General features: G+C 46.6%; 3 protein-coding genes across 3 annotated transcripts; 1 reads left to right on the top strand and 2 right to left on the bottom strand.

Annotated features, from left to right (window-relative positions):
* The first annotated feature begins 7,741 nt into the window (after positions 1-7,741).
* Positions 7,742-8,295, top strand: LOC120947962 (probable small nuclear ribonucleoprotein G). The gene is made up of 3 exons (XM_040363846.2): positions 7,742-7,884; positions 7,958-8,105; positions 8,193-8,295. Exons 1-3 carry the CDS (start codon positions 7,853-7,855, stop codon positions 8,241-8,243), a joined length of 231 nt encoding a protein of 76 aa, XP_040219780.1. The 5' UTR covers positions 7,742-7,852; the 3' UTR covers positions 8,244-8,295.
* Positions 8,273-10,710, bottom strand: LOC120947959 (zinc finger protein 436-like). The gene is made up of 3 exons (XM_040363843.2): positions 10,487-10,710; positions 8,835-10,398; positions 8,273-8,753 (listed from the first exon to the last, which is right to left on the bottom strand). Exons 1-3 carry the CDS (start codon positions 10,622-10,624, stop codon positions 8,362-8,364), a joined length of 2,094 nt encoding a protein of 697 aa, XP_040219777.1. The 5' UTR covers positions 10,625-10,710; the 3' UTR covers positions 8,273-8,361.
* A 380-nt stretch (positions 10,711-11,090) lies between these two features.
* On the bottom strand, positions 11,091-13,002 carry LOC120947960 (mitochondrial outer membrane protein SLC25A46). The gene is made up of 6 exons (XM_040363844.2): positions 12,839-13,002; positions 12,567-12,730; positions 12,186-12,468; positions 12,056-12,112; positions 11,772-11,987; positions 11,091-11,703 (listed from the first exon to the last, which is right to left on the bottom strand). Exons 1-6 carry the CDS (start codon positions 12,877-12,879, stop codon positions 11,166-11,168), a joined length of 1,299 nt encoding a protein of 432 aa, XP_040219778.2. The 5' UTR covers positions 12,880-13,002; the 3' UTR covers positions 11,091-11,165.
* Between the last annotated feature and the right edge of the window lie 11,591 nt (positions 13,003-24,593).

Genomic DNA, 24,593 nt, shown 5'->3' with positions numbered 1-24,593 from the left:
TACGGTTGCAAGTAAATGATTTATGGTGGCAACTGATCAGATGGCCTCTTCGGAGCCTTTCCTGGCGCCGATTGTTCTGTCCGAGGTGACTCTCGAGAGTTGGGAGCGTTCGTACGGCGGTAAGCAACGGGAGACTGTTTGTCCACTGTATGGTGAGGCGGTGCTTTGGGGGTTTGAAACAGTAATCAAACTGAAGCTGTAACTGTCATGAAAAACTAATCACAGCCATACGCTTCCTTCACTTTTCCGGAGCATGGCTCAACTCAATGGACCAATTTCGAACCCTGGCAATAGTTGACGGCAATTCGAAATGGGGACGAGTATTGAATAGTTCCCTTGTTGTACAAACGGCATCAATTTCGAGTAGTATTGATTAACTTCCTAGTTTTCCAATGATACTGAAAAGTTACTAAACGAAGCTCGATAAGCGATGTTTCGCAAACCAACATTCATTGTTCGCATTCAATACCAAAGCCTTTCGAAATCTATTCCACGAATATGAAAATTTATAGATTTACCCAAAAGCACTCGGTGCATTCAATGAAATTGTTCATGCAGCAAAAAAAACACTCCCGCCTGAAAGGTTATCCTAACCATTGAGCCCACACACTCGCTTTTTCTAGCTCAATCCAAGCGGGCAAAAGTCAATTGCCAAAAACGCCGAATTCCACACAATGCTCCACATTCCGTTAATAGTTGGTTTAAGGGTGGAAGTTTTTTTGTGCAGCATACGCAGTCGAATTGGCTTTCCTGTACGGACATACACACACTGCCGCTCGGATAAACTATGCTCGATGAAGCGCATGCAACGCGGTCTTATTGCTTTCCATCCTGGTTTGCTATTGGAATGATAATCCAAATCTATAATCGGTTCGTTGTGCAAGAGCAAAGGATCCCCATCAAAAACGAAAAAATCTTGATGAAGTGACTCCATATCGCAAAAAAAAACTACCGTAACAGAATGAGCTGTGAAATGTGAACCCCGGTGTGGGTGGATTGCTTTCCTCCCCCACTCCTAACGAATGTACTTCACCACGGTAAACCGATGGGTACAGTTGATTACGCCACCGCAAGGCTGGCGAGCTGGTGTCTCGGTGGTGGTCTTTTGAGGGGGGTTTTTTTCTTCCTTCTTTTCGGTGACACATCGGACGTGGTACGCAGTTAATTGACTCCATCATCACACGCTCTGCATACGTAATCGCAAGGCGGCACCGTAAACGGTTGTGAATTATTATTCCACGCATTCACCACCATCACCACAGCCGCCGCTGCCGCTCACTGGGTGGTGGTGGGCTGGTGAGCTTATGAATGCGTAAAGCTTACACGAGCGGCTTACACCAGACCGTGCGCGCTCCATTTCCTTTACGCACGAGCTTCACATATGCTTGCACTTCGCGATGCCGTGCATTCGCGTTCGCTTGTTGTTGTTGTTGTGTTTGCTCTCCTTGCCTTGTATCGATCGATCGTGGGCTGGGCTTTGGGACTTATTTGGCCGTGACAACATTCCGGAACGGCGAACGGCAGCAGTGCAGTACTTCATTACGAATACAGAACAAATAAAATCAATCAAAAACACCGAATGTGGATGGAATATGGATGGATTTTTGCCACCAGTTTGCCGGGGCCAGCACGGCCAAGCGATTGCAAAAACAAAAAACATAGCTGACATGTTTCGTTCATTTAAAAATACTTTTTTAATGCTATTATGCGATAAAACAAAAGTTAAACTCTACCACACGCATCAAACATAGGCTCAGTGTGAGAAAAACGAAATGAAACAGGCAGAAAATGCAATGTTAAATAAATTCACCATCCAATTGCATACCTGTAGGCGCTTCAGAGTGAATCTTTTCAACGCGTCGTTACGCAAAACAATAAAACAATAAATTGCATACTTGTAGGCGCCTTTTTGAACATTACATCCAAGGTATGCAAACTGCATACTCTAAACGCCTAATGTTATGCAATTTTCACTACAAAATGTGCTTTCTGTGAGTTAATTGATCAATTTTCACGTGTTTTTGCACTCTTTTTATAAAATTATATCATAAAATACTCGCATGGTGCACATGACGAAGTTTAATTTAAAAAAAATAATATTTCACCGCACCAATAGTCAACAAAGCGACCTAGCACAGTCCATTACTTAGTGGGACTTGTATTTTGCGCTCGAATGAACACGGCATAATCCCGACACGCTGGCCACTGTCTGCCCGAGTGCGTGCGTTTCGCGCCCACAATGTACTATTCATGTCCGAAGAACCGTAAACAGAATAGACGACAACATGGATGTGGCCGTCTTTACCCACGTATCTTCCGGCAGCTCATTCGCCTTTTTTTGTCTCTCCCTCTCTCTTTCTTTTGTGTTGTAATTATTTGAAACTCTATTCATTCCCATTCACTAAGAGCTGGAGAGCGGTCCGCTGCCCTGAAAAGCCCACCCCCAGGCTCATTCATTTCATGCGACGGCGGGATGGGCGCCCCAAAAGGGCGCTAATAAATGGACAGTGAATCTGGTCGGAATTTGTCCAGTGGAGTGTGTAATTGAATTTAATTGAAAACGATTGTTAAAAGCTACTGCGCGAGCTGCCGCCGGGGTTTGGGACGGCCGGGAATGCAAAATCAGTGGCAGGAGCAACAAATACGAACACACACACACAAACAAAAAATGAAACAAACAAACATCCCAACCTTCCCCTCCCTGTTCGTGCAGGATGCGCGCGCGGGCGATGAAATGAAGAAGTTTATTCGCCTCCCGGCCGGCCTCGGAAACGATGTGGCTGACCGAATTCGCACCTACTCCCCGCTCCCGTCACGCTCAAAGCTTTCCAATAGCACACGATAATTGACTGCGGCGACCGGGGAACGGCATTCCGGGTTTTCCTCTTCTTTTTTTTTCTTTTTTGGTGGCACCTTTTCCACTTCTCGACTGTTCACGGGAGGGGGAGATGCCGAAAAGTTCACATCAAAAAGCCACCTACCAGTGGGGCTTTTTCGGTTGAGCGTGCCCTCAAAATTAATACCCCCGATAGAATAGCGGCTTTGAATGCATTTTCGCCGGCATATAAATTGAACCCGCCTATGCTTCACCGTCTATGCTGCTAATATGGCACGGCATATCGGTGTGTGTGTGTGTGTGTGTGTTTGATGTGGTAAACTTTGCTCCAACACAGTTCGTCTTTTAATGAAACGCAAACATCCAAGCAACAGGTGTTGCCGAAAGTCCTGTGGGTTTGTGTGTGTGAGTGTGTGTGTTTTTTTTCTGTCTCTATTCCTCCCTTTCGGCTATGTGCCCTTGTCGGTGTGCGTACCACACCAACGCTCCCCCACAACGAATGCGCTTACAAAATTAGACTTGTTGTCTTCAACACTTAGTATACGTGTGATAGTGTTAGTGTGTGTGTGTGTGTGTGTGTGTGTGACACTACTTGTTAGACTACCTCTACCGGGCGCCTGCTCATACACCGAACGTCACCCAGTGCCGATGTCAAAGCGGCAGCTGATTCTCTGCCTCCACCACCACCACCAGCATTGTCTTGGGCGTCACCGAATGGCGCCACCCTTCGACACTGACATGGGTAAGATGAACATAATTAATTACATCTGGTGGCTTTTGTGTGAAGAACCCTTAGGAGTGAAGACCTCACCGTCACCGGTGAGGGTGCGGACGAACCATCTCAGCGTCTTACCCCGTTGTGAACATGCCACCCTTGGAGTAGTAGTAGTTTTTGGGGGACAGCACGGCTGGCAGGCGGAGGAATTGAACTGTTCTGAACGCCTCGTGCATTATCAATTAAATTGCAATTACTCCAGGTCAAACGCAACGTCGATTGCTGACGTACCGATTTTACAGCGCCGGAGATCATTTGTCATGGTCTGCCATCCCCGATCGATCGGCGTGTCCCCATCCCATCCTTCCAACGAACTGTTTGCATCACGTGCGATCAAACATGCGACCTTTTGGGGATGGTTTACCCGGGCTTAACTCGAACACTCGGAGCTGCGATGACAGGCTTGCTACATTGAGGGTGTCATCCATCCGTCCGTATCAAACGGCACGGTTTCTTAGTCTTAGTTACAGAACGCCCCATCCACCTTCTGGGTCCACGTGTGTGTGTGCGTATATCCAGCAAAAGAATATGCTCAAAAGCCTTGCCGGATCGGTGTCCTTGCGGGCGGACAGTGGGCCTGATCGGGAACGAAAGTCGATAACGGAGTGGATAATTTAGTCAATCGGTTAGCAAAATTGCAATGTTATCCAATTGCGTTTTCTCAATCAGAATCTTCGCTAACCGATCGGTTAGGCAGTGGAGTGGAATAGTGTTTGCCACCATAGCAACGTGGTTAAAAAGTCGAGCAGTGGGATATGCAGTTGAAAACTTCATATAAAAAAACCATTTCAGTCGGATAGCCATATCTACTGCTCCACCCCAGTTGATATAACAGTGGAAAACTAAATAATATTAAAAACCATGTTTAACAGCTCGCAAAAAAGGATGGTTTATCGCTGTTTGAGTTATTTGAGATGTTTTATTACTCGATTTAATTTTTTTTTTTTTGAAAAATATTCAATCTCCTGTTTATTTATGTTTTAACACATAAATTTAGGTATATAACAGGTAACTAGTTTTTATGGTTCAATCTAAGAAATAAGAAACCAACAAAAGAAATCCTTTTCTGCTTATCCTTCTCTTTTATCCAACCTAATGTTATAGCCTTATGGCATGTTAGAATCGGTTCCGACACGTAAATGCAACGAGATTGAGAAGTCCAGTAGGATCACTAGGTACAATAAAGTATAAGCAACTCATATCCGTTGGAGCGGCGAGTTCCGGTCGGAATCGTTTGCGTTGTCTTGCACCTATTGAAGATGTTGTGCCGACTTGTACCTTCCGGACTATCCCCAAAAACTCGGGGTCGCTTATGCCTCTATCGTTCACGAGCCTCTATCGTTCACGGAGGCCCGCGATGAGACTACTGTACACACCATACTTACTGGACTTTAAACCCACGGGGCCTCCCGCGGCCTCTCAGTCCGCGTACCGTTTAATCCGCCATTGCGGAGGGGGTTTAAATTAAGTGGCCAGATGACTTGGAGGCTTCAGCCATTAAGGCCAGGATAATGGACTGGCAAGGGCGAGAGACCGTGAGCGGTTTCGGACACTCCTTATTGCACGGAATAATTGTACCGCGATCCAACGTTCGCCGTGGCTGGAGTTGATGGGCGCACATGATACATGGCACAGGATAAGGGTCAGTGAAGGCGGCTAGTTCAGAAAGGATTCAAATCTCGTCCTCCAGTTCATACGATTTTGTTTCACCTTGTTCAGCCAACAACCTGTTTTACACTTTACCCGGATTGTTTGAACAGGCCTACAGTCGGTACTGTCTAAGGCCACTTCTGGTGTGGATTCTTCACTAGATGGACCGTAAATAAGCAAAATTTACTATTTTATTCATGCCGCAAAACAATACCTCTAAATGTAAACAAAGTGTGATTGACAAATAGGCAAAACCAATGGCTACTCGAATCGGAAAGAGTTATCCACCAGTGGAGAAATTATCCACCGGTGGAAAATAAATTCCACCGGTGGAGTCGAGCATATTAACCGATCGGATAAATTTTATCGACTTTCGTTGGCGATCAGGCCCAGTGTTTCTCTGTCCAATGCGGAAGGAATGACATTCAGCATAACCGCACAGTCGGCTGTGACAACGTAACATAGCGTATTGGTTACTTTGATTGTTTTGTGCAATTTTCTTCCCTCTTCCTCATAACATGACAGACCCGGGGCCGACTTTCAAAGGAAAAGTGGTTCGATAGGCACAGCACAAGGCACAAACTTTGCAACTAATTTATTCGAGCGCGCTCGTTGCGTTCTTCCGCCGAATTCCACCGCGAATGCAAAGATTGCGGTACCAAGACTTCCTACACCCGGCGGGCAAGTGTCGCCGGAAGTTATGCGAAACAAGCATCACGAGAGAAGAGGCGAAAACGAAACTGTGTCACTCGTGCGTACTGCGAAAGAGCCTTCCAAGAGAGCCGGACAGGGTGCTTGCGACTGGCTGCTGATTGTCGAGTATGCACTGTCTTTCATCTTGGTTGTGAATGTGTTTCTTCGAGAACCTCCTAGAATGCTGAAGTGGTCCAGTGACTTGAAAGACCGAAAGCTAGTCCAGCTAGTAAAACGTTTCATTCATTACAATGCGCTTAATGTACTCAAACATCAAGCCATGAAATAATTTCGCAATCATGTACAGCTAAACGCGGAATTTACTCCTTGCAACCTCCCCAAAAATAGCACCAACCACCCATCGTTGCCATACACCCCAGCTCGGCTGCAACGGGGAAAGCTTGTTTATCCGCCACCGAACTTAACCACCACGTATTAGCACCATCACCGCCGTATAAACCACCCACCTGCTTGCCTACCGATTAACAACCTTGCGCCCGGCACCAAAGCAGACAAGTTTAGGAAGATGGATGGATACCTATCAAATAACTTCTACCCCTTTGCATCTTCGTGCCTTCGTGCCCCACAACCCAGGCGGTAGTCATTTGTATTCCTCTGCTGTTTGGTTATTTTGGCGCTTCTGTTTACCTACACCAACTTGGCAGCAGCACGGCTCGGTCAACATTGTGTGGCGATGGAGGACACGCCACGTACACCCCCTCACTATCGGGAAGTACACGACTTAGCTTCTGATGATAGTGACTAATATTGGCAACCCGTTTCGGCATGATCGGGGCTTAGCCGGGACACAATCTCGTGTGGATGTCGTGCCTCGGAGCAGATCCGCCACTATCGTCGGATTCCGTTCTGATCTGATCTGATTTTGATGCTTACCGGTTGTTTGATTACCTATGTTCGTCTGAACTGTGTGTGTGTGTGGTTGTGTGTGATGTGTGTAAAATTGGGATATTTTCCAAGCGCTGGATTAAGGGGAGCTTAGTGCAGGTTGTAATGTGGGAAACTTTTAATTCATCTTCATATGCCCCACGTGACTGAGATTCTTGGAAGTTGTTTTGTTCGAATAGATTGATGTTTGTATTCACGATGGATGAGCTATGCTATTCGGTATCATCTGCTAGGCATTTTTGGTGGTGTTTTAAATTAGAGTGTGAAACTCACGAATATGTCCTTGTTGGGTTAGGATAACATTCCAAAATTTGTTAAAACCTCGTTTCGATTTTTTTCAAAGTAAGTCACACCTGCTTTAAAGTTTCATTTTTTAGGTTAAGTTTTCATTTTTTGTTAAGATTAAGATGAAAATTAAAACTAAAGTGAGCTTCTAATCACTATATTGTACTTTCACTAATCCACCATTGCATCATTTTTTTATAGCGACTTAGATCCTATTGACCTCATTCGCATCTTTCAATTGTGCCTTTTACTATGCCCATTCGCTGGAACCGTAATCAGACACTTTGATGCTGCTTAAGAGCTGCACGGAGCCGCCTTTGCAGCGTGTATTACGCTGAGTAGTTTTGTCTACATGGGCCGCTAGCAAAAAATGTTTTCAGCGATTCGAAATATTTAATTCTATAATTCCTCAAATTTCTTTAATATTCTGCAGCTGTTCATTATTTCTTAATAATTTTTTAAACGTGTTAACTTATCGTTATTGTTTTCAAAAAAACCGTACTTGTTACCGAACGCGAGCATCTTTGAACAAAGGTTCATGAGTGTCATAATAGCTTCCCATGACACAACCTGACAGCGTGTGCTTTGCAAGCTGTCAACAAATTGTCAAACAAACACAAACAACGCGCGACCACAATTTGCGGCATTTTGTGCAAATTTTGTGCCTAACTTTCCCCACCAAACGTGTTTACCATTGTTTATCCAATATGTCGAAAGCACATCCGCCAGAGTTGAAAAAGTAAGTTAACCTCAAATGCTACCTTCCACCTACCAGAGCCATTGACCGGGTTCGTTTCTCGTTTGGTACAAAGGTACATGGACAAGCGGCTATCGCTGAAGCTGAATGGTGGACGAGTCGTTTCCGGCATCCTGCGTGGTTTTGATCCCTTCATGAACGTGGTGGTGGACGAATCCATCGAGGAGTGTAAGGACGGTACCCGCAACAACATTGGAATGGTGGTAAGTTGAAGCAGGGTCCGGGATGATCCGGGAGAAGTATGTAATACAGCCATTTCTCACGCAATCCCACGCTTGTGCCGTCCGCAGGTTATCCGGGGCAACAGCATCATCATGGTGGAAGCACTGGATAGGATATAATGAGCGCTAGCTCTTCTATAATCTTCAAATAAAGTCAATCGCACTCGGGTCAGAGTTTATTGTACATGTATTTCTAAAAATTTACAAAGAAAAACTTAAACTCACAACCGCTCCACTGCTACTCGGGCTTCGGTTCCTTCGCCGCAAAAACCGTCGGACCGGGTTCGTCGAAAAACTTCTTCACACCCCGCTTTCGGCAATCCACGTCATGGTTGTGTACTACCTTCAGATGCGAATTCAGCAGGTGCAGGTGAATAAACTTTTGCTCACAAAATTCGCACTGGTACCGCTCACCCGTATGGCGCCGCTCGTGCGTCAGCATGTCGTTCTTCTGGTAGAAGCTTTTGGGACAGTACGAACATTGGAACGGTTTTTCTCCCGTGTGCGTTCGCATGTGTACGACGAGCGTACACTGACGATGGAAGCTCTTCCCGCAGGTCTTGCAGGTGAAGGGCTTGATCCCGGTATGGTAATCTTCGTGCGACTTCAAATCACTCTGGCGTGCAAATTCTGTAAACGAAAACAAGAAAGAAATGCTCACATTAAACGATTGTGCCCTTGCGTTGCGGCAAGCAAGAAAGAGGTACGCACTTTTGCCACAGTACTTGCACTCCAAGCATTTGTTTGCCATCATGTAGCGCATATGCATCAACAGGTACGCTTTGCTGGAAAACTTCTTGTCACAGTGCGCACAGGAGTACGTGGTCGGTTGTTCCGACTCGGCCGCGTGCCGCTGCAGGTGGGCCTCGTACGCCATCATGCCCACGAACTGCTTGCCGCACACGTCACACACCAGCCTGTTGACGCCCCTGTGCAGCTCCATGTGCGCGATCAGCTTCTCGTCCGTCTTGAAGAAGTTGTCACACACCGTGCACACGTGGTAGTTGGCCTCCACGAAGTCGCGATGCGCCGAGCCCATGTGCGCCTTGGCCGCATCGACACGCTTGAAGCGTTCGTCGCACAGCGGACACTTGTAGTTCTTCTCCGCCGTGTGCATCCTTTGGTGCGCCCGCAGATTGTCCGCACGGGAGAACGACTTCGAGCACACGTTGCACTTGAACGGTTTGGTTCCGGCGTGCGCCTTCATGTGGCGTTTCAGATGCGCCAGCTTGCTCAGAATGAGCCCGCACACGTGGCATTGGTTCTGAATTTCGCGTATTCCATCCTCGCCGGGCACGACTATGGACTGGAGATCGTCCTCGATGCCATTGTTATTGTCTTCCGCTTCCGCTACAGTGGCACCGCCGATCGGGGCTGGCTTAGGGAACTGCTCTTCGGTTGGCTCTTCGGGATCGGCCATGAGATATTCCTCGAGGTATTCGGCTTCGTTCAACAGTTCGCTTAGTTCTGATTTTCGTACATCGCTGCTCATTGAGCTCATTGGTGCAGTGGAGGTGCTAGGCGAGATAAAGCCATTTTCGAGTACCATGCCATTCTGCTCCGTGCCATTCTGCTCCGTGTCATCCTGCTCCGTGTCATCCTGCTCGGTGTCGTATTGCTCCGTGTCGTATTGCTCCGTGTCGTACTGATCTGTGTCGTACTGATCCGTGTCGTACTGCTCCGTGTCATATTGCTCCGTGTCGTACTGTTCCGTGCCATCCTGCTCCATGGCATCCTGCTCGATGAAATCCTGCTCCATGGCATCCTGCTCCATGGCATCCTGCTCTATGACATCATGCCCCATCACAATCGGTTCCATCGCAATCTGTTTCGGCTCAATCTGTTTCGGCGCATCTTGCCGCGTCTCATTCAGTTTCGACCCACTCTGTATCGGCTCAATCTGCTTCGTCTCATTCTGTTTCGGCTCAATCTGCTTCGCCACCACGCTCAGTTTCGGCTCAATCGGCTTCGCCACCTCACTCAGTATCGGCGCAATTTGCTTCGTCTCATTCTGCTTCGCCACACTATGCTTCGTCTCAAGCTGTTTAATCTCTTTCTGTTCGCTTTCATCCTGCTCAGTTTCAGACATCCCTAGCGCGTCCACGTCGATGATGACGGGTTCTTCCTTTGGTACTACTGGCTCCGGTTGTTTCTCCAATTGGATGAGAAGAATCCGGTACGAATCGTCACACATCTGCTGAAAGCCGTACGCGATCCGGAGCTGTTCCGCACACACGAAACACAATCTGTCCGGAAGCCTCGGGTTGTCTTGGCGCTGGGTGTAAGAGGGAGAGAGAACAAACAAAAAAATTCGGGTACCAATAGCAGCAACAACAATGTTTTCAACTGACGCCCAAGCTTACCTCGAATGCGCTGATTTTGTTGATCATTGTGGCGAGCGGGACATTGTACTTAAGATCTGTACTCTTCACCGATATCGTACTCGGCGTTACACTTAAACAGGTATGGCAAATAACGCTGAAATCTAGCACACTTTCCATTTTCCAGCCGTTTCGAAGCTCTATCCATCCGTACGACCGATCGCTAAACAATAACAAAACACCAAATCCCGCCACGACTGACAGTTCCCAGTTGACAGGCTCGTTTGGCGTGGGGAAGCCAGCTGCAATTAAGACCTTATTAAGGGGTGCTTATGTCAACTATGATCCGTTCCAACGTAGCTTTTGTGGTAAAATTAATACGTTATCGAACATTGTTTTGAATAAAACATACGATATCATAGATTTGGACTCTTCAACTACGACTATAAACTAAAAATTGACAGATTTTTGACATACTACTGTTTTTACTTACGCCTGCCTTGTTTTGGGAATTTTTTTCGGTCCCAATTACAGTCGTATCTTAGTTTTCGCCAAAGCAATCATAGTTATGAGCGATTTAAATAACTTTTTCTTTTCTTTTATGGTTCGGTGATGGACAAAAAAAACAAACCCTTTGTCGTAACGGTTTAAGATTTAAACAAACATATTTTTTCTGTATTTTCTTCCTTGCAACACGCAATGAGTAAAACACACACACACCCTACGATATTTCTTCGCTAAGTGAACTAATGCCGCTAATGCTCCGGGACATCGTGGCCGACCCGACGGGCGTCTTGCCCTCCAGCTTGTAAAACTCCACCACCTTTGCCGGCGGTTTGCTCGACATCAGCTCGGAAATCTGCGTTATGAACCACTTGCCCAGCTTGATCACTGCCACGTGCGCCGCAAACTGCAGCATCATCGCGCCGAAACCCTTGTACAGTCCGCTCACGCCCTCGCTGGCCAGCGTTTGCCGGTAGCAGTCGACCACCCCCTCGTAGCTGGTCAGAATCGGTACGACCGAATAGCCCGAGTCCAGATTGTCGATGATTGTGCGCGTGCCCTGCAGCTGGATCCGGTGCAGGATCGTCTCGAACGGGTAGAAAATCATTTCCGTCGCCATCAGCGAAATCATGGTCGAGTACACCTCGATCACCTGGCTCTGGGCGGCGAAATCGCGCGTCCGAGCGCCGCGCCGCTCCTCGTAAAACGTTACCCGTCTGCACATGATCCTGGTCGAGATGCCGCGCACAAACAGTCTGATTTGAAGGGACATTTAGTTAGCTTACGGTCAAAGAATGTGTTCCGAGCGCAACTATTCACTTACTGGCAAACGTATTTCGACAGACCGAGCGATATGCTCGGCCCTACCAAGGCCCACACCGGCAACATTCGGCCCTTCTGCGGGACGCTCCAGGACAGCAGGCGGCTCGCTCCCTCGCGGAACACATCGAATATGCCCGGCTTCTCGCTGGCAATGTCGCTCTGGACAGTTTCGACGAGCGATGCAGAGTAAAACGGAACCACTGCCGCTATGCTTATGCTACGGGAAGGATAAAACCGGACCCATCAGAGCATGCGGGTTACAGGTCACATGCCAACGAATCTTACCATTTCAGCAGCAAATGTTGACCGAACTGTTTGACAGTAGTTTTAGCATTAATTTCCCTGCAAGAAGAAGCAAACTCATGGAGCGTTAGTGGAACAAGTTCTTCTGCACCGTGCACCTTCCCTCACTCACTTTGGCCAGGGCGTAAACTTTGATATCACATCCTCCACGGCCAGCGTCATGCCACGGACTAGAAGCACGCTGCCGATACCCTTCCACAGCGTCGTAACACCCTGCCGCTGGTGCAGATGCACAATCACCGGCAGCAGGGTGATCGGCACGACGTGGTACCGCCGGGCGGTGTGATGCACCTGGCACTGGCGTCGCAGCACCAAAAACGGATGGCATAGCAGGTTCTCCGTAATCAGGCTGATGAGGTTAACGCTCGCACCGAGATATTTCCGCAGCGATATTTCTAAACGGTCGGAAAGGGCAAACCAACGCAAGAGGAGAACAAAAGTATGACGAAACAGTTGCTGCAATGTAAACAAATGCATTTTTGCATCGGCTTACCATCGTCCGGGCTTTCGTACAGTGGTTGAACGTTTTTGTGCTTCTGCAGTGGCAGCGTAAGATCGCGCTCCGAGTTGATGAACTGATACGGCGCATCGTCCAGGGTGGATTTGTAAGCGGACAGGAACCGTGCATTATCTAACTCATCCTCATCTTCCAGGTACCTGCGGGCGGGACAGGATTGCACGAAGGTTTGAGAAGCACGGTTATTACGCACCGGGCCAAGGCCGGAATGTGGATGAGGTGGGTATGTGCATTGTAACGTTGCTTACCGCCCGTAATCTTCCAGGCCAGCCATTTGGTGATTGTGCATCGGCTACATCTATTTGCTAAACAAATCCTAGATATTTTTGCACAATTTTGCACTGGCCCTAGTTTTTTGCTTGCTTTTTTTGTTCAACAGAGCTGTCTTTCCCATATGAGACCAGGTTGGAGCTTGGGTCAGGTTAGCTGTCAAAAAGCACTGACATTTGATGGAATACATTTTGAGGCGTTATAATTTGAGCTTTTCTTTCGTCTATTAACATTTAATAAATTATTGCTTTGTTTTCTATAAATCCTTTTATATGTTGCTTTTCAGAAAATAACATATTTTTTCGATTTTAATTGTTGTTAACTTTTAGGTGATTGTCGACACTTCGCCAAAGACTGTCAAGATGGCATTGTTGTCGCACCTTGCTTTGAAGTGGGTTCCGGCCGTCACAAAGCGCCCCTGTGAAAAGACTGAATAATTTCTATGGTAAACATGGTTTCAAATTGCCCGTTACACATCAAATTAAACGTTGTATTAATTTAATTTTGTGAATATTGAACTAGACTGAGTATTGTTTAAATTTTTATTGTAAGATACTCAAACGCATTTCCTCAAGTGCTGAAATATCTAGTGTTATGTAAATATATTAAATGGAAATTTAAAAAAAGGGGGGGTTGGGTTGGAACCCAATTCGTTCAAAATTTGAATGTTGGTATTAAATTAAGATATTTAAGGTTTAGTAATTGAGTTTTTTCTTTGAAAATAAATAGTTTAGCCGTAGTGCCGTATTTCATCAATGCTTTAAAACTCAATTTGGTAACACAGCGTTTGCCAATCACCAACATGGTTTACTTCTATCGCAGCTAGTCGATTAAATCAAACGTCCCTACCACATCTCGCAACCACTAGTCGGGATCGTTCTAACAAAGTTAAATGATGAAACACCACTCAAGCGAGTACCATTTCCTGGTAATTTTTCTTGTACTATAAAACCACACCACGAGCGGCAGTAAACAAGCACGACACAAACACACACACTTAAACGCATCCACCAGGGGCCAAGCAGCACATCATAATGCAACGGGAAATGGTCATTTTTTCGTTTGCCCATTCAGGTAGGTATGCTTCTTTTTATCACCCACGATAATCGTCACACGGAGAAGAATTCATCTTCACTTCTCTCTTTTTTTTTTGGTATGCCTCCTTTCTGCACACACATGGCTTAAGTGCTTGTGTGTACAAAAATGGCCCTACCTTATCAATTTACCTTAACGAAGTTTCGGCTTCATCACGGTCAGAAGAATAGTCACGTACGGACAGTTATAAAAAAAAACCCCGTCCACGTTTGTACGTTGACACGCTTGCCCCTACGGCCTATGCCGGGGACAATGCGGCTGGCCGGAAGAAAAGGGGTTAAAGGAATGTTTATGTACCAGCCCACCCGCTTCCGACCGTCATTACAGTTCCATATTATTTTATTGCCACGGTAATATTGCACGTTCACGGGTGGGTTGTCGTTTTGGGTTGTCGTTTTTTTTGTGTGTGCTTGTGTGCGCCGTGTGTCGTTTTGATGCGCGTCTTATTAATTTGTACGCAAGATGTACTGCATGGTCCTGTCCGGCACTTGTCCAGCGTCCTTTCACTGATTAATAATTTTACATGCTAAGCTGGAGGACGGGGAGACAGGAAGGGTTGAGGAGGAAAGGGGAAGGACAAATTATGTTTATCTTTGAAAGAATTACATCCACCCATAAGCGGGCATAAGGTTTCAGCTGACAGCGTGCAAAAAGTGCTGACTCGCTGGCTCGATTTTAAACCCGTTTTAAGCGTATCGCCCAGAAAACGCATAACCCGTAACGGGCACTAAGTGAGAATGAGTATTTTAAAGCTTCATAAAATGTTTTAAATCCAGCTCGTATTCGTATAAAATGATTCACATTGCTCTTCTATCTATCTAGCTCTTCTTCCCGAGCGTCCAAGCTAGCCTTCGCCATTAATATTGAACTATGCTGATTAAAAACCTCTCTCCAGCAACCATGTTATGCTGTCCACTGTCATCATTTTATTCGTCCCCACAGCAACCCAACATTCCAATAGCGAAATTCACTTTGCATCATGCTCAAATTGCCAACAATTCTTCTTCTACGTGTTTGGACTAATTATGATTCAATTAGTAGACTTATCGCCCTTGCCTACCTTAAGGCGCCGTGCTGCCCGTGCGATACCCTCCCAGACACCGAAACTTTTTATCTATCGCCTAGTGCGCGTCCCTATCTCTTAAAAAACTGCCACCCTTCCAATCGCTCCCGTAGTAATAAAGTATTCCGAGCAGAGGGCAGAGGCGGCCACTCTCGCTATCGTAACATAAACTTACCTCCCACCTTCCCGACCACACCGCCTCCTGTTCGAGCTGCCGTTCCAACAGCCCTGACCATCATTATTTACAGACACGAATGCGACCATAATTCATATCGATAATTTTTAGACCAACGCTCAACTCTCCTAGCTGTGTGTGTGTGTTTTTATGCTTCTATATCTGTGTGTATGTGTGTGTCTGTTTGCGTTCCGTCCAGCCACTGTGCTGATCAGTTCAACCCCTTTTTTCAGCAAAGGTAACACCGTTACGGAAAGCAATTTGCCATTTTACCTTTGTTGAAATCTCGAAGGATTTAGCCCCGTAAGGATAAGGAACGAATGAGGAGGGGGGAGTCGATTAGGTTGACCGTACGCCACACCGCCGTTCGATACGGACACATTTTTTCCTCATTTATATGTACCGGAGTATAACCACCATCACGACACGACCGGATCAGGCTCGTTTGGCCGCTTCAGCGTTCATGTACCCAGCCTAAGGATGGGGAGTCCGGAGTTGGGCGTTTATGTATTCGATTCGATTATTATTAAAAATATTTCACTTTATTTGCTTTCCGCCCGTTCCCTGCTGCTTTACCAAAAAAGCAACAAAAAAAAACACTGTCTAGCAAACAGTGTGTTAAAAGGGGAGATGGAAAATTGCACCCATTCGCCAACAAAACACGTCGTTACAGGCATGTCAGGCATGCTGACCGACGTCCAGTAAGACCGTTTACGTTCCCACATGTGACTGTCTTATTGAAATGGACCAACAAGCCGTTAATAAGCTACGGAAATTCAATTCAACCAAGTTTTTTTCGGAAAGGACTTGCTAAAATTCCGCCTTTATGTATGCAAACCGCACAGCAGCAAGATCTTTTCAAGCTGTATAGAATATACAAAATAGTCTCTACAGGAGCTGTTTTATAATTTTCTCTACGCGTACTATAACAAGGTTAGCTGCTGGGCAGAAGGGCCACCCTTCCCAGGAAGAATCTCCCATCGTACGCGTTATCTGGTATGAGCACCGTGCTGCCGGACACTGCTACTGCCACCGGTGACTTATTATATATATTACCCACCCGGCCATCCTCTCCTCGCCTGCCATCTTTTTACAAAAAGCAGAATCACACGCACACGCACATATTTTCGAAACGAGCTCCTGCCGGGAAAGATGTGTGTGCTTGTGTCGTTGGTGCGGGTCGAAGGATATTTAAAGGACGACGCTGATGGCACAGCATTTGCGCTGCGCTGGCCCTGGCGTGTGTTTGCGTACGCGTACGCATAGCAAAAGGGTCGCGTCCAAGTAAACGACGTTTTTCGGACGCTGGCCGTCGGCGTACGTGTGTCGGCGAGGGTAAACCCGAACGGGCATTCTTTACCATCGGTGCGCACATTCATTTTGCATAAACACACATACGCATAACGGCATGAATTCTGGCACACGCGTGAGGGTGGCTGGGTAGCTGTAATAACTACACGGACACTGGCCTTTCCACACACACACACACACACACACACACTCTTTCTCACACGCTCTCTGCTTCTCTTCCACGAGTGCGAATGCTGTGAAGTCGAGCCAAGGGTGATTTCAAGGAAGAAGCCTAAGCTAAGGGCAATCGCAAACGGTGGATGGAAATAGAAATTTACATAGTCCACAGTACGCAACCACCCCCCCCCCCCCCCCCAGGACCGGACATTCCTCTTGCTCGAGGAGTTTGCATCCCGTTCTCTCTCTCCCCTTTGCTGGCAGGACGACTTTCTCCTCTCCTTCACCGGCACACGCGTGAGTATTGGCGCACCTGTTTCCTAGGGAACGGTTCCTAGCCTTTCGCTGTAAAATACGTTTCTCCCTCGTTCCTTCTTCGCTCAGCCATACGCACGGTACGCGGAGATGTTTCCCATTCCGGAAGGATGTTTTCCGGGGGGGTGGGAGCAAACCCCGCCGAAACAAAGCCCATCATAAACTGACCGTATGGGGAAGCGGTACGGGGGTTTGCTTCACGAAGGCTGCCCTTCTGTCGATGCCGGAATATGAGTGATGAAATCGATTGTTTTTTGGCATGGCGAGTGACCATTTCCCGGGCCGGGGTGGTAGTATTTGCATTTGGAGGAGGGCTCAGTGTGAGCCACGAACGTTTGGTGTACGTTCGGTGAAGGGGCGATCTCACACTCTAATTGGATTTAACGTCCTAGGCACGTCACGTAACGGGGCGCAAATTGAGCAGACATCTTCAAGATCCAATAAGCTGTTAGAAGGTGTAATACTTGATTGCTCAACTACAGCATAACAGTAAAACTGTACAAAATTGCCCCGTACTAAAACGAAAGGGTTTGTCTAAAGAAAAACGCCTAAAGTTAGGCAATTTTAATGCAAAATGTTATTAATGATGTATAAAGATCGTTCATATACAATGTATGACGCAAAGTGATTGAAGACAGCTCCTACTGAATCTATTTTATCAAGAATATCAAAGATAGAAATGTTGAGTAACTGAGTGACATTCCATAATATGGAACACAATACTTTTGTTGGTATCTCCTAAACCCACCCGGCTCTAAACACAATCGAAACCCAACCAAGAATGCATGCCCATTGAACGGTTTCTAATTCAATGACTCCCTACCACTGGCGATGAGTGTTCCCACAAAATTTAGCATCTTCCCTAACGAAAACAACAGTCCATGTTCTGCGAATCGTGTAAGGCAATAATTTTCCTGCACCTCTCCCTTGTTTCTAGCAAACGCTTGTGACGCAATTTAAAGACTTCCCACCATCCCATTTTACAATTCCATCGTCGTCCCAATTTTACCAAGTGCAACACGAAAGTACAACTAACAGCCGCACTCCAAGTCGTGCTAGGAGTTTCCAATACGAACTATGCCACACCGTATTGCAAGGACACTACTAGCCGTAGCCCTTAGTACGTTCTCGTTGTGCTAGCGGAATAATTTCTGCCCAGCTTGGCTGTAAGTATGTTTCTGTGTTGCCGTGTTTGCGCAACACATTTACATCGTTCTGCTTCCAAAGGAACGCCGACAGAAACTCCTCGGCTTTCATAGCAAGGATATCAGGAAGGCGGTGTGTGTAGCGGAGAAAAACAAGTCCAGCAGCCGTAGCAGCAGCATGCTGGTTTATATTTATTCTGAAAATCATCATTATATCTCCCTCAGTATGTGCTACGAGAGTGGGCAAACCAAACACATCCTCCCCTTTTTTTACACATCCAACCACATACACACACACACACACGCTCGCTCTCTCACATACTTTAGAGCCGATGGAACCGATGGTAACACAGCGTTCGGTCATGCTGCCACCCTCGGCCACCGCACAGTGCACGCACCGGTCTGTCCACATGGCTAGCCTAAAACGCCTAAATGTAGACAACAACACGTACATCAACACGGGACGCGAACAGCGAGCGTACCGGTACGGCCGCTATCCTTTCCGCTTTCACTTCACACTCATTCCATTTTTCATTGCTGCTACACTGCCCGCTCTCCCTCCTGCCTGAGCCAATCAACCCTTCTCCCCTGGCATCTTCACCCGGAAGAGCACTACACACATCGGCGCGGCGTTTCCTTTCTCCAGATCTCTCGTGCAACTCTTAAACTCGGACGTCGAGATGTTTTGCTGGGCGCATGGGAACGTTTGGGAGCTGCCCACGCTGCCACACTCCCCTCCCAGCACCCGCACAAGAACGTGGCATGAAGGGGAGATGAGGGTGGGAAACGATGGCACAAACACTCACGACGCCTTCCGGCGCAGCCCCGCACGCTGAAGCTATGCGACTGTAAACGAGCGAATGGGCCGGCGTGGAAGGAGACTAGTCATTCCCACCGGTCGTCGGTCGTAGTGGATGAGCGGCACTATAGGCGACGTTTTGAGGGACAAAGGGAAAGAAATTCTGTTTTGATTGATTATTTTCCAATTTTTAATGAAATTTTGGCAAAACGGTTATTTCAACTATTTGTTGCATACTTTTAGGCGTAGCTTGGTGTAGTAAGAAATTGTATGAGAATCGCTACATCGATAAGCCTGAAGTTATGCAATCCGTGTTTCCAAATTGCTTTATTTAAATAAAACTATGCAAACAAAACTATCAAGTTGTATCTTTTAGCGTAAATTGAAGCATTGTACACAAAGTATTTCAAAATTTATTAAAAAAAATAGCCTATTTTCGACTCTAGTTGCGCCTACTGTACCGCTGCGTAGCAGCAGCGCAAGTAAAAGAAACGGTCAGATGAATGGCCAGCCGAGAAAGTGGGAAAGATTGTAAGCAAAGCAACAGACCATCCTTAACAACCGCCTAGTCATAGACACATTTGGCCGGCGGACTAGTCATTGCGTTCGAGCCGTACACCCTGCCCATCCCGCTCTTTCTCTCTGTCCTGTCTATCTCTGTCCTGCTGCAGAGCGAGAACATAAATAACAATACGTACGGGAGCAGGCCGGAGCACTGGTCGGAGCAGGCGTTAGTGTCCAGGCGACGTGACGCAACAACAGCAGCGGTGGCAGGACAAACGAACGGCTTTGCAGTGAAAGGGTGACACGCATAATTTACTCTCAACTCCCACCGGTCTCCTACCCTACCCCTCTCCCATTTCAACAGTCCCCTCCACCCCTCCCAGGTTCGCAGCATCCTTCCAAGCCTCCTTTAATGGTGTGTGAGGAGAAAGCAAAGTAGAATTTTTGAAACCAACCAGCAGAGCCGAGAGCGGGATTGTGCGTGCTGAACGTGTGTGTGTATGTGTGTTGTTGTGTGGGTGTCTGTGTGTGTGTATGTGTGTATATTTTACAACATGCGTATACATATTATGCGCTGTACATAGGTCCCCTCATCCTCGCCACCCTAAACGTGTTTGGCCACTGCGCTGCTCGTTGGTCACCGTGACGGGGTGGCAAACCGGCAGGAGCATCGGGAGGACAACAGCGGCAGCGGCCGGGTATGAAAGGGGTTTTTCAAAAGCTTAAAACCATGTGGGGGCCAGAAAGGGGCTATTTTCTTTCGACCAAGAAACCGACACGATAGGGAAAGACACGAGTCCGACCGTCCGTCCGCCCGTTCGTGTGCCGGCGTTGCTGATAGCACAAGGGACAGTGCGCGTCGGGCATTACATAGGTATAGGTCGATGGAAATGTAAAGCAGTAAAATTGCGACCGTTCGTGAGCGGTGGGATGATGGCGGCGGGAGGGCACAAACAGATAACGTCCGAAAGTGGGTGCTGGGATGGCCAGGGGTGAAGCAAACTCGGTGGCCGTATGTGTGGTAATGTATGTGAAGAATTCACCGTCACTTCCATTCGCTTCGCCTGTTGGGGGAGGGTCGGGAGAGGAGTGTGCGTGAGGAGGGTGTGGATTTCGGTCTTCGCATTTTGGACACGACTTTCCTTTCGGCCCCCGACCGTCCCTCCCGTTCCACGTTTCGGCCTGCCGCGTGCGCATTCTAAACCTTCCGACGAAATTGCACGGACCACGGCAAGGCTGCTCATCTGCTTGTTCTGGTCGGTGCTGTGTTTTCGTTTCATCTTCACTGTGAGGTTGAGGACGCAGCAGCAGCGGGAGGGCACACATAAAATCGAAAGTAGTTTCGCTTTCGTCTCGGCCGAAAGGCGAACAACCGAGGTGCGTCCTTGGAGCGTACTGGGCAATACGTACATTTTTGCAATAGGAATCCATTGCGCTAGCGGTGGAATGTAGTGATGTAGCTCTAGTGGCTTTAAGGATTCTAAAGTTTTAGGTAACGATTATTTCATAATTTTAACAAAATTATACAATTTTAGGCAAACACTGGCAAACGTTGCAACGCGGAACCATTAGCCCTATCTTCAAACTCCTCCAAATAAAGGGCCCCCCCCTGAATAGTTTCCCAAGAAATGTCGTAAATTGTTTGAAGGTCGTACTCAACACCATGCCCAACGCTTTTTCTCCCCGTCCTCACCGGCCTCAAGCAGCATAATAAACTTTAACCTCCAGCGCAGCGTACTGCCAAACATAAACCTATGTACACCCACTAGCACACCGACCCACGGAACCCATTCACTATTGATGATGCTCGGTAAAGAGATTCCGAGCATCCGATAACTTTGCACTGCAGCAAAGCGGTAAACTGTGCGTTCCACAGCGGGCAAAATCCATACCCCAAACACATTGGACAAATAGTACAACAAATAGCACCGCACAAACACAACCGACGTATGAGAATAAGTAAGCGCCACAGCTACGAGGGTTCTCACGACACGCGGAGAAAGAATTTGTAGCGACGAAAGCAAATGAAGAGTTTTCTTATGTTCAAAACATACAGAAACTGAGTTTTGCGAAATTACGAAGAGATACATGGCTATAGATTGTCCGAGGGGCTCATAACTTTGGTCGACCAGCTCTAAAGAGCGTATGATTAGCGAGTAGTTGCTCAATTGTTGCTAAGCGGTGTTAAAAACCAGTTTTTGTTTTCTCTTTGTTTTAAAAATTAAACAGTTATTCAACTAAAGCAATCATTAAAGGATTTTGAAAGACTTGAAACACAATCATGCAATTAAAATAGTCGTAGTTTTAACAACTATCTATCTCTAAGGTATATGGATTGCATAGATTTAGGCGTACTAGCAGAGTAGTATATAGCATACTGTTAGGCGTTTCGAACATTCAACTGTATTTCATCATGAGCATTGTGGCGTCTCCATTGAGAGAAAAACAAAAAGTTGGTGCTACATACACAGAATATTAGTTTATGAACATCGTTGAAATGTATTTTCTCCTCAATTACATTTTAAAAGAAATTTCTCCTCAAACATATTTACAGCAAAGACGGTTTGGGAAGCAAACGTTTACCATCGTATTCTTTAAACCTTCGCTTAAAATGCTCTTCTAAAGCTTCCAATGCAATATTGAGTAGCTCTTAGGTATTTTTAAAACAGAAACCAAAGCAAACAATCTGTCCCCTTGCTTGGCCAACACTTTCTCGCCGTATCACCAGCATCCACCTCCACCCAACCAACCATCTATTGACAGTGTCAGCGACATACAGGTATCGGATTGAAAATATTACCAGCGAGTGTTCTGGTCGTACGTAAATATTCCCACATGTGCGCGAACACACACACACACACACACACACACACACACACACTACACCACAGGGGGGGAGAATTGATACGGTGAAGTGATGGTTTTGCACAATCTCGGCCCAAATCAGAAGACATCGCACACTGCGGAACGTTTCGATGAAAGTCCTTGTCTTGTTGCCAGCATGCACGGTACCACCGCCGGTCCCTGCCGGTCTGCTCTTCAGCCCGGCTCCGGTAATGAATTATTTAACAGCCAAAGCAGGTGGGCAAAACGTGCCCGAACGTGCGCGCCTGCCGTTGACATGTTGTCAGCGTAAGAACATTTTATAGTTGCTTGATAAATATTCAAACACCTTTCCCCCGTTCGCTCTTTCGTCGCTTTCGTTCTGTGCTGGTCGTTTCTTGGCGGGAAGGTGGGCGGGGTGTTTTTTGAAACGATTCCAAAGTCGTCGGACCGTGCGTGCGTACGCGACGCTGTATCCGTGGGTGGATTAAAGCGTAGCAGGTAGAAGGTGTACTAATTACGCTCGGACGTCAATTTCAATTTGGTCCACGTCAACGGCGATTGTAATCAAGCGCCGTATCGGTCAGTCAACCGTTGACGGAAGGCCGTTTGAAGTAGCGTCAACACTTTGTGCTATTCAGCTTGGGACGTTGGGCATTTGTTAGTTACGAGGATCAATCCTTTTTGCTGAATAATATTACTAGCTGACAGTGGCACTTGTCATCTGGAGGTTGCTGGCAAGTTTATTTTATTGAACGATTGTTCCAACCTCTATGATGTATAACAGCTATTAAAATTAATAACATTTTAAATAAAACACATCTCTCGAATAAAGCAAACTATTCCAGTATTTCGCTTCTTTGCTTGCATGACTTAATGGCATTTGCAAAACACCCTCCCTTTCTCCTGTTGAAAGAATAGAACTTGCGTGCATTTCAACACACCCACGTGATACGCGGTTACGTGGCGCAACGAGCTGCAGTTGAAATGAGCATTAAAAGTCACTATGCACCAGCAACGGCTGCATTTAACTTCCACCGATAATTCGCTATGATTTAAACTTAAACAAACGTGCCAAAAGATAAGCCACGGCTATCACGCGCCATGCACCAGACTGCACCAACTTGCACCCCATTTTGGTAAGTGAGCGCTATAATTGTTGTTTAAGCGGGTAATAACTCTCCACCGCGTATGCACGCGTAAGAACTGTTCAAACCAGTTCCAGCATGCTACCTAGATAAACGGCAAAACTTTCCAGCACACTTCCTGGGCACGGTTCAAAACCTCAACCTCAAGCCTGCCAGGATGGTTTCGGGGTGGACGGGGCCCTCCATTGCGTGTCGAGCGTCCATTGCCAGCGATGTGGATTGCGTGACCAAACCCATGGGTAAGCCTTTTAAACGTTTTATGCCTATTAAATCACAGTGCAGCACACGGTGGTGGGCAGCGAAAAGTGCTCCATTACCATGCTCAAAGAATCGTACACAAACCTCACCTCACTGGGACAGATTTAATCCACCTCAAACCACCGGAAGGCATAGCATGGTTGCCGTTGAGAAGTTGTTTCACACGAGTTGTTTTCGTTTCATGCCGGCGACGCACACATGGAGTGTGTTTAAGGTGCGACGGTTTAGTGTTTATCGAAATTGGAATTGATTGAGTGAGTGTGTATGTCTGCGTGGGGCTGACAAAAAAGGGGAATATTATTTGGCCGCGAGCTGTTTGTAGCAGCACACACTTCGCGAGCGGGGATTATATGTTTTTGCTCCATTTTGGAAGCTTACATGGTTAACCAGTAATTGAGCATGCTTTTTTGTGTCACAATGTGAATATTGAAAGGGGCGAAATGATTTTAATACGCTATGCTAAATTATTCTTAGCAAACAGCTATGCGGATTGCATACTTTGTGGCGATTTAACCCAGGAACCATTTGAAACATCGTGCAAGATTGTTATTTAAAAAGGGATACCGCCTAGATGTATGCAATTTTAAACAAAAAACCATTTTATTAATAAATTTGATGAAATAGTTTTGCATTTTGTAGGAAAAGAATGTGGTTCTCGTTATTCTCATTCGTCCATATTTCTTACTACTAAATTCTACCAAGATGTAGACATCCACTACCCCTATGCACAAACCAACACAATCCAGCAAACATCGAATAATCTCGTGCTTGCTAAACGATCATGTCACAAATAAAACGGTACATGTCATGTTTTTATCTACATGCTTCCCTCATTCCCCCATTCGCTGTGCAACCATAAACTGAATGTTGATATTACTATCACCACCGAAGCTACACAATCAAACCGACCAACGTGCACAACGGTTTACCGAGCGGTGTAG

The sequence above is a fragment of the Anopheles coluzzii genome, chromosome 2 (assembly GCF_943734685.1).
Source record: "Anopheles coluzzii chromosome 2, AcolN3, whole genome shotgun sequence".
NCBI classification, from domain to species: domain Eukaryota; kingdom Metazoa; phylum Arthropoda; class Insecta; order Diptera; family Culicidae; genus Anopheles; species Anopheles coluzzii.
This window is presented reverse-complemented; position numbering and strand designations above follow the sequence as displayed.

What these genes read in the sequence shown, in the direction of transcription:
- LOC120947960 (XM_040363844.2), bottom strand. Translation starts at nt 12,879, where the DNA reads ATGCACAATCACCAAATGGCTGGCCTGGAAGATTACGGGCG. An exon ending in AAGTTTACGCCCTGGCCAAA is followed by an intron (nt 12,113 to 12,185) that starts GTGAGTGAGGGA and finishes TTCTTCTTGCAG; the next exon opens with GGAAATTAATGCTAAAACTA. An exon ending in CTGTCGAAATACGTTTGCCA is followed by an intron (nt 11,704 to 11,771) that starts GTAAGTGAATAG and finishes CCTTCAAATCAG; the next exon opens with ACTGTTTGTGCGCGGCATCT.
- LOC120947959 (XM_040363843.2), bottom strand. Translation starts at nt 10,624, where the DNA reads ATGGAAAGTGTGCTAGATTTCAGCGTTATTTGCCATACCTGTTTAAGT. An exon ending in ACAAAATCAGCGCATTCGAG is followed by an intron (nt 10,399 to 10,486) that starts GTAAGCTTGGGC and finishes TCTTACACCCAG; the next exon opens with CGCCAAGACAACCCGAGGCT. An exon ending in GTGCAAGTACTGTGGCAAAA is followed by an intron (nt 8,754 to 8,834) that starts GTGCGTACCTCT and finishes TTTCGTTTACAG; the next exon opens with AATTTGCACGCCAGAGTGAT.
- LOC120947962 (XM_040363846.2), top strand. Translation starts at nt 7,853, where the DNA reads ATGTCGAAAGCACATCCGCCAGAGTTGAAAAA. An exon ending in CATCCGCCAGAGTTGAAAAA is followed by an intron (nt 7,885 to 7,957) that starts GTAAGTTAACCT and finishes TTTGGTACAAAG; the next exon opens with GTACATGGACAAGCGGCTAT. An exon ending in GCAACAACATTGGAATGGTG is followed by an intron (nt 8,106 to 8,192) that starts GTAAGTTGAAGC and finishes TGCCGTCCGCAG; the next exon opens with GTTATCCGGGGCAACAGCAT.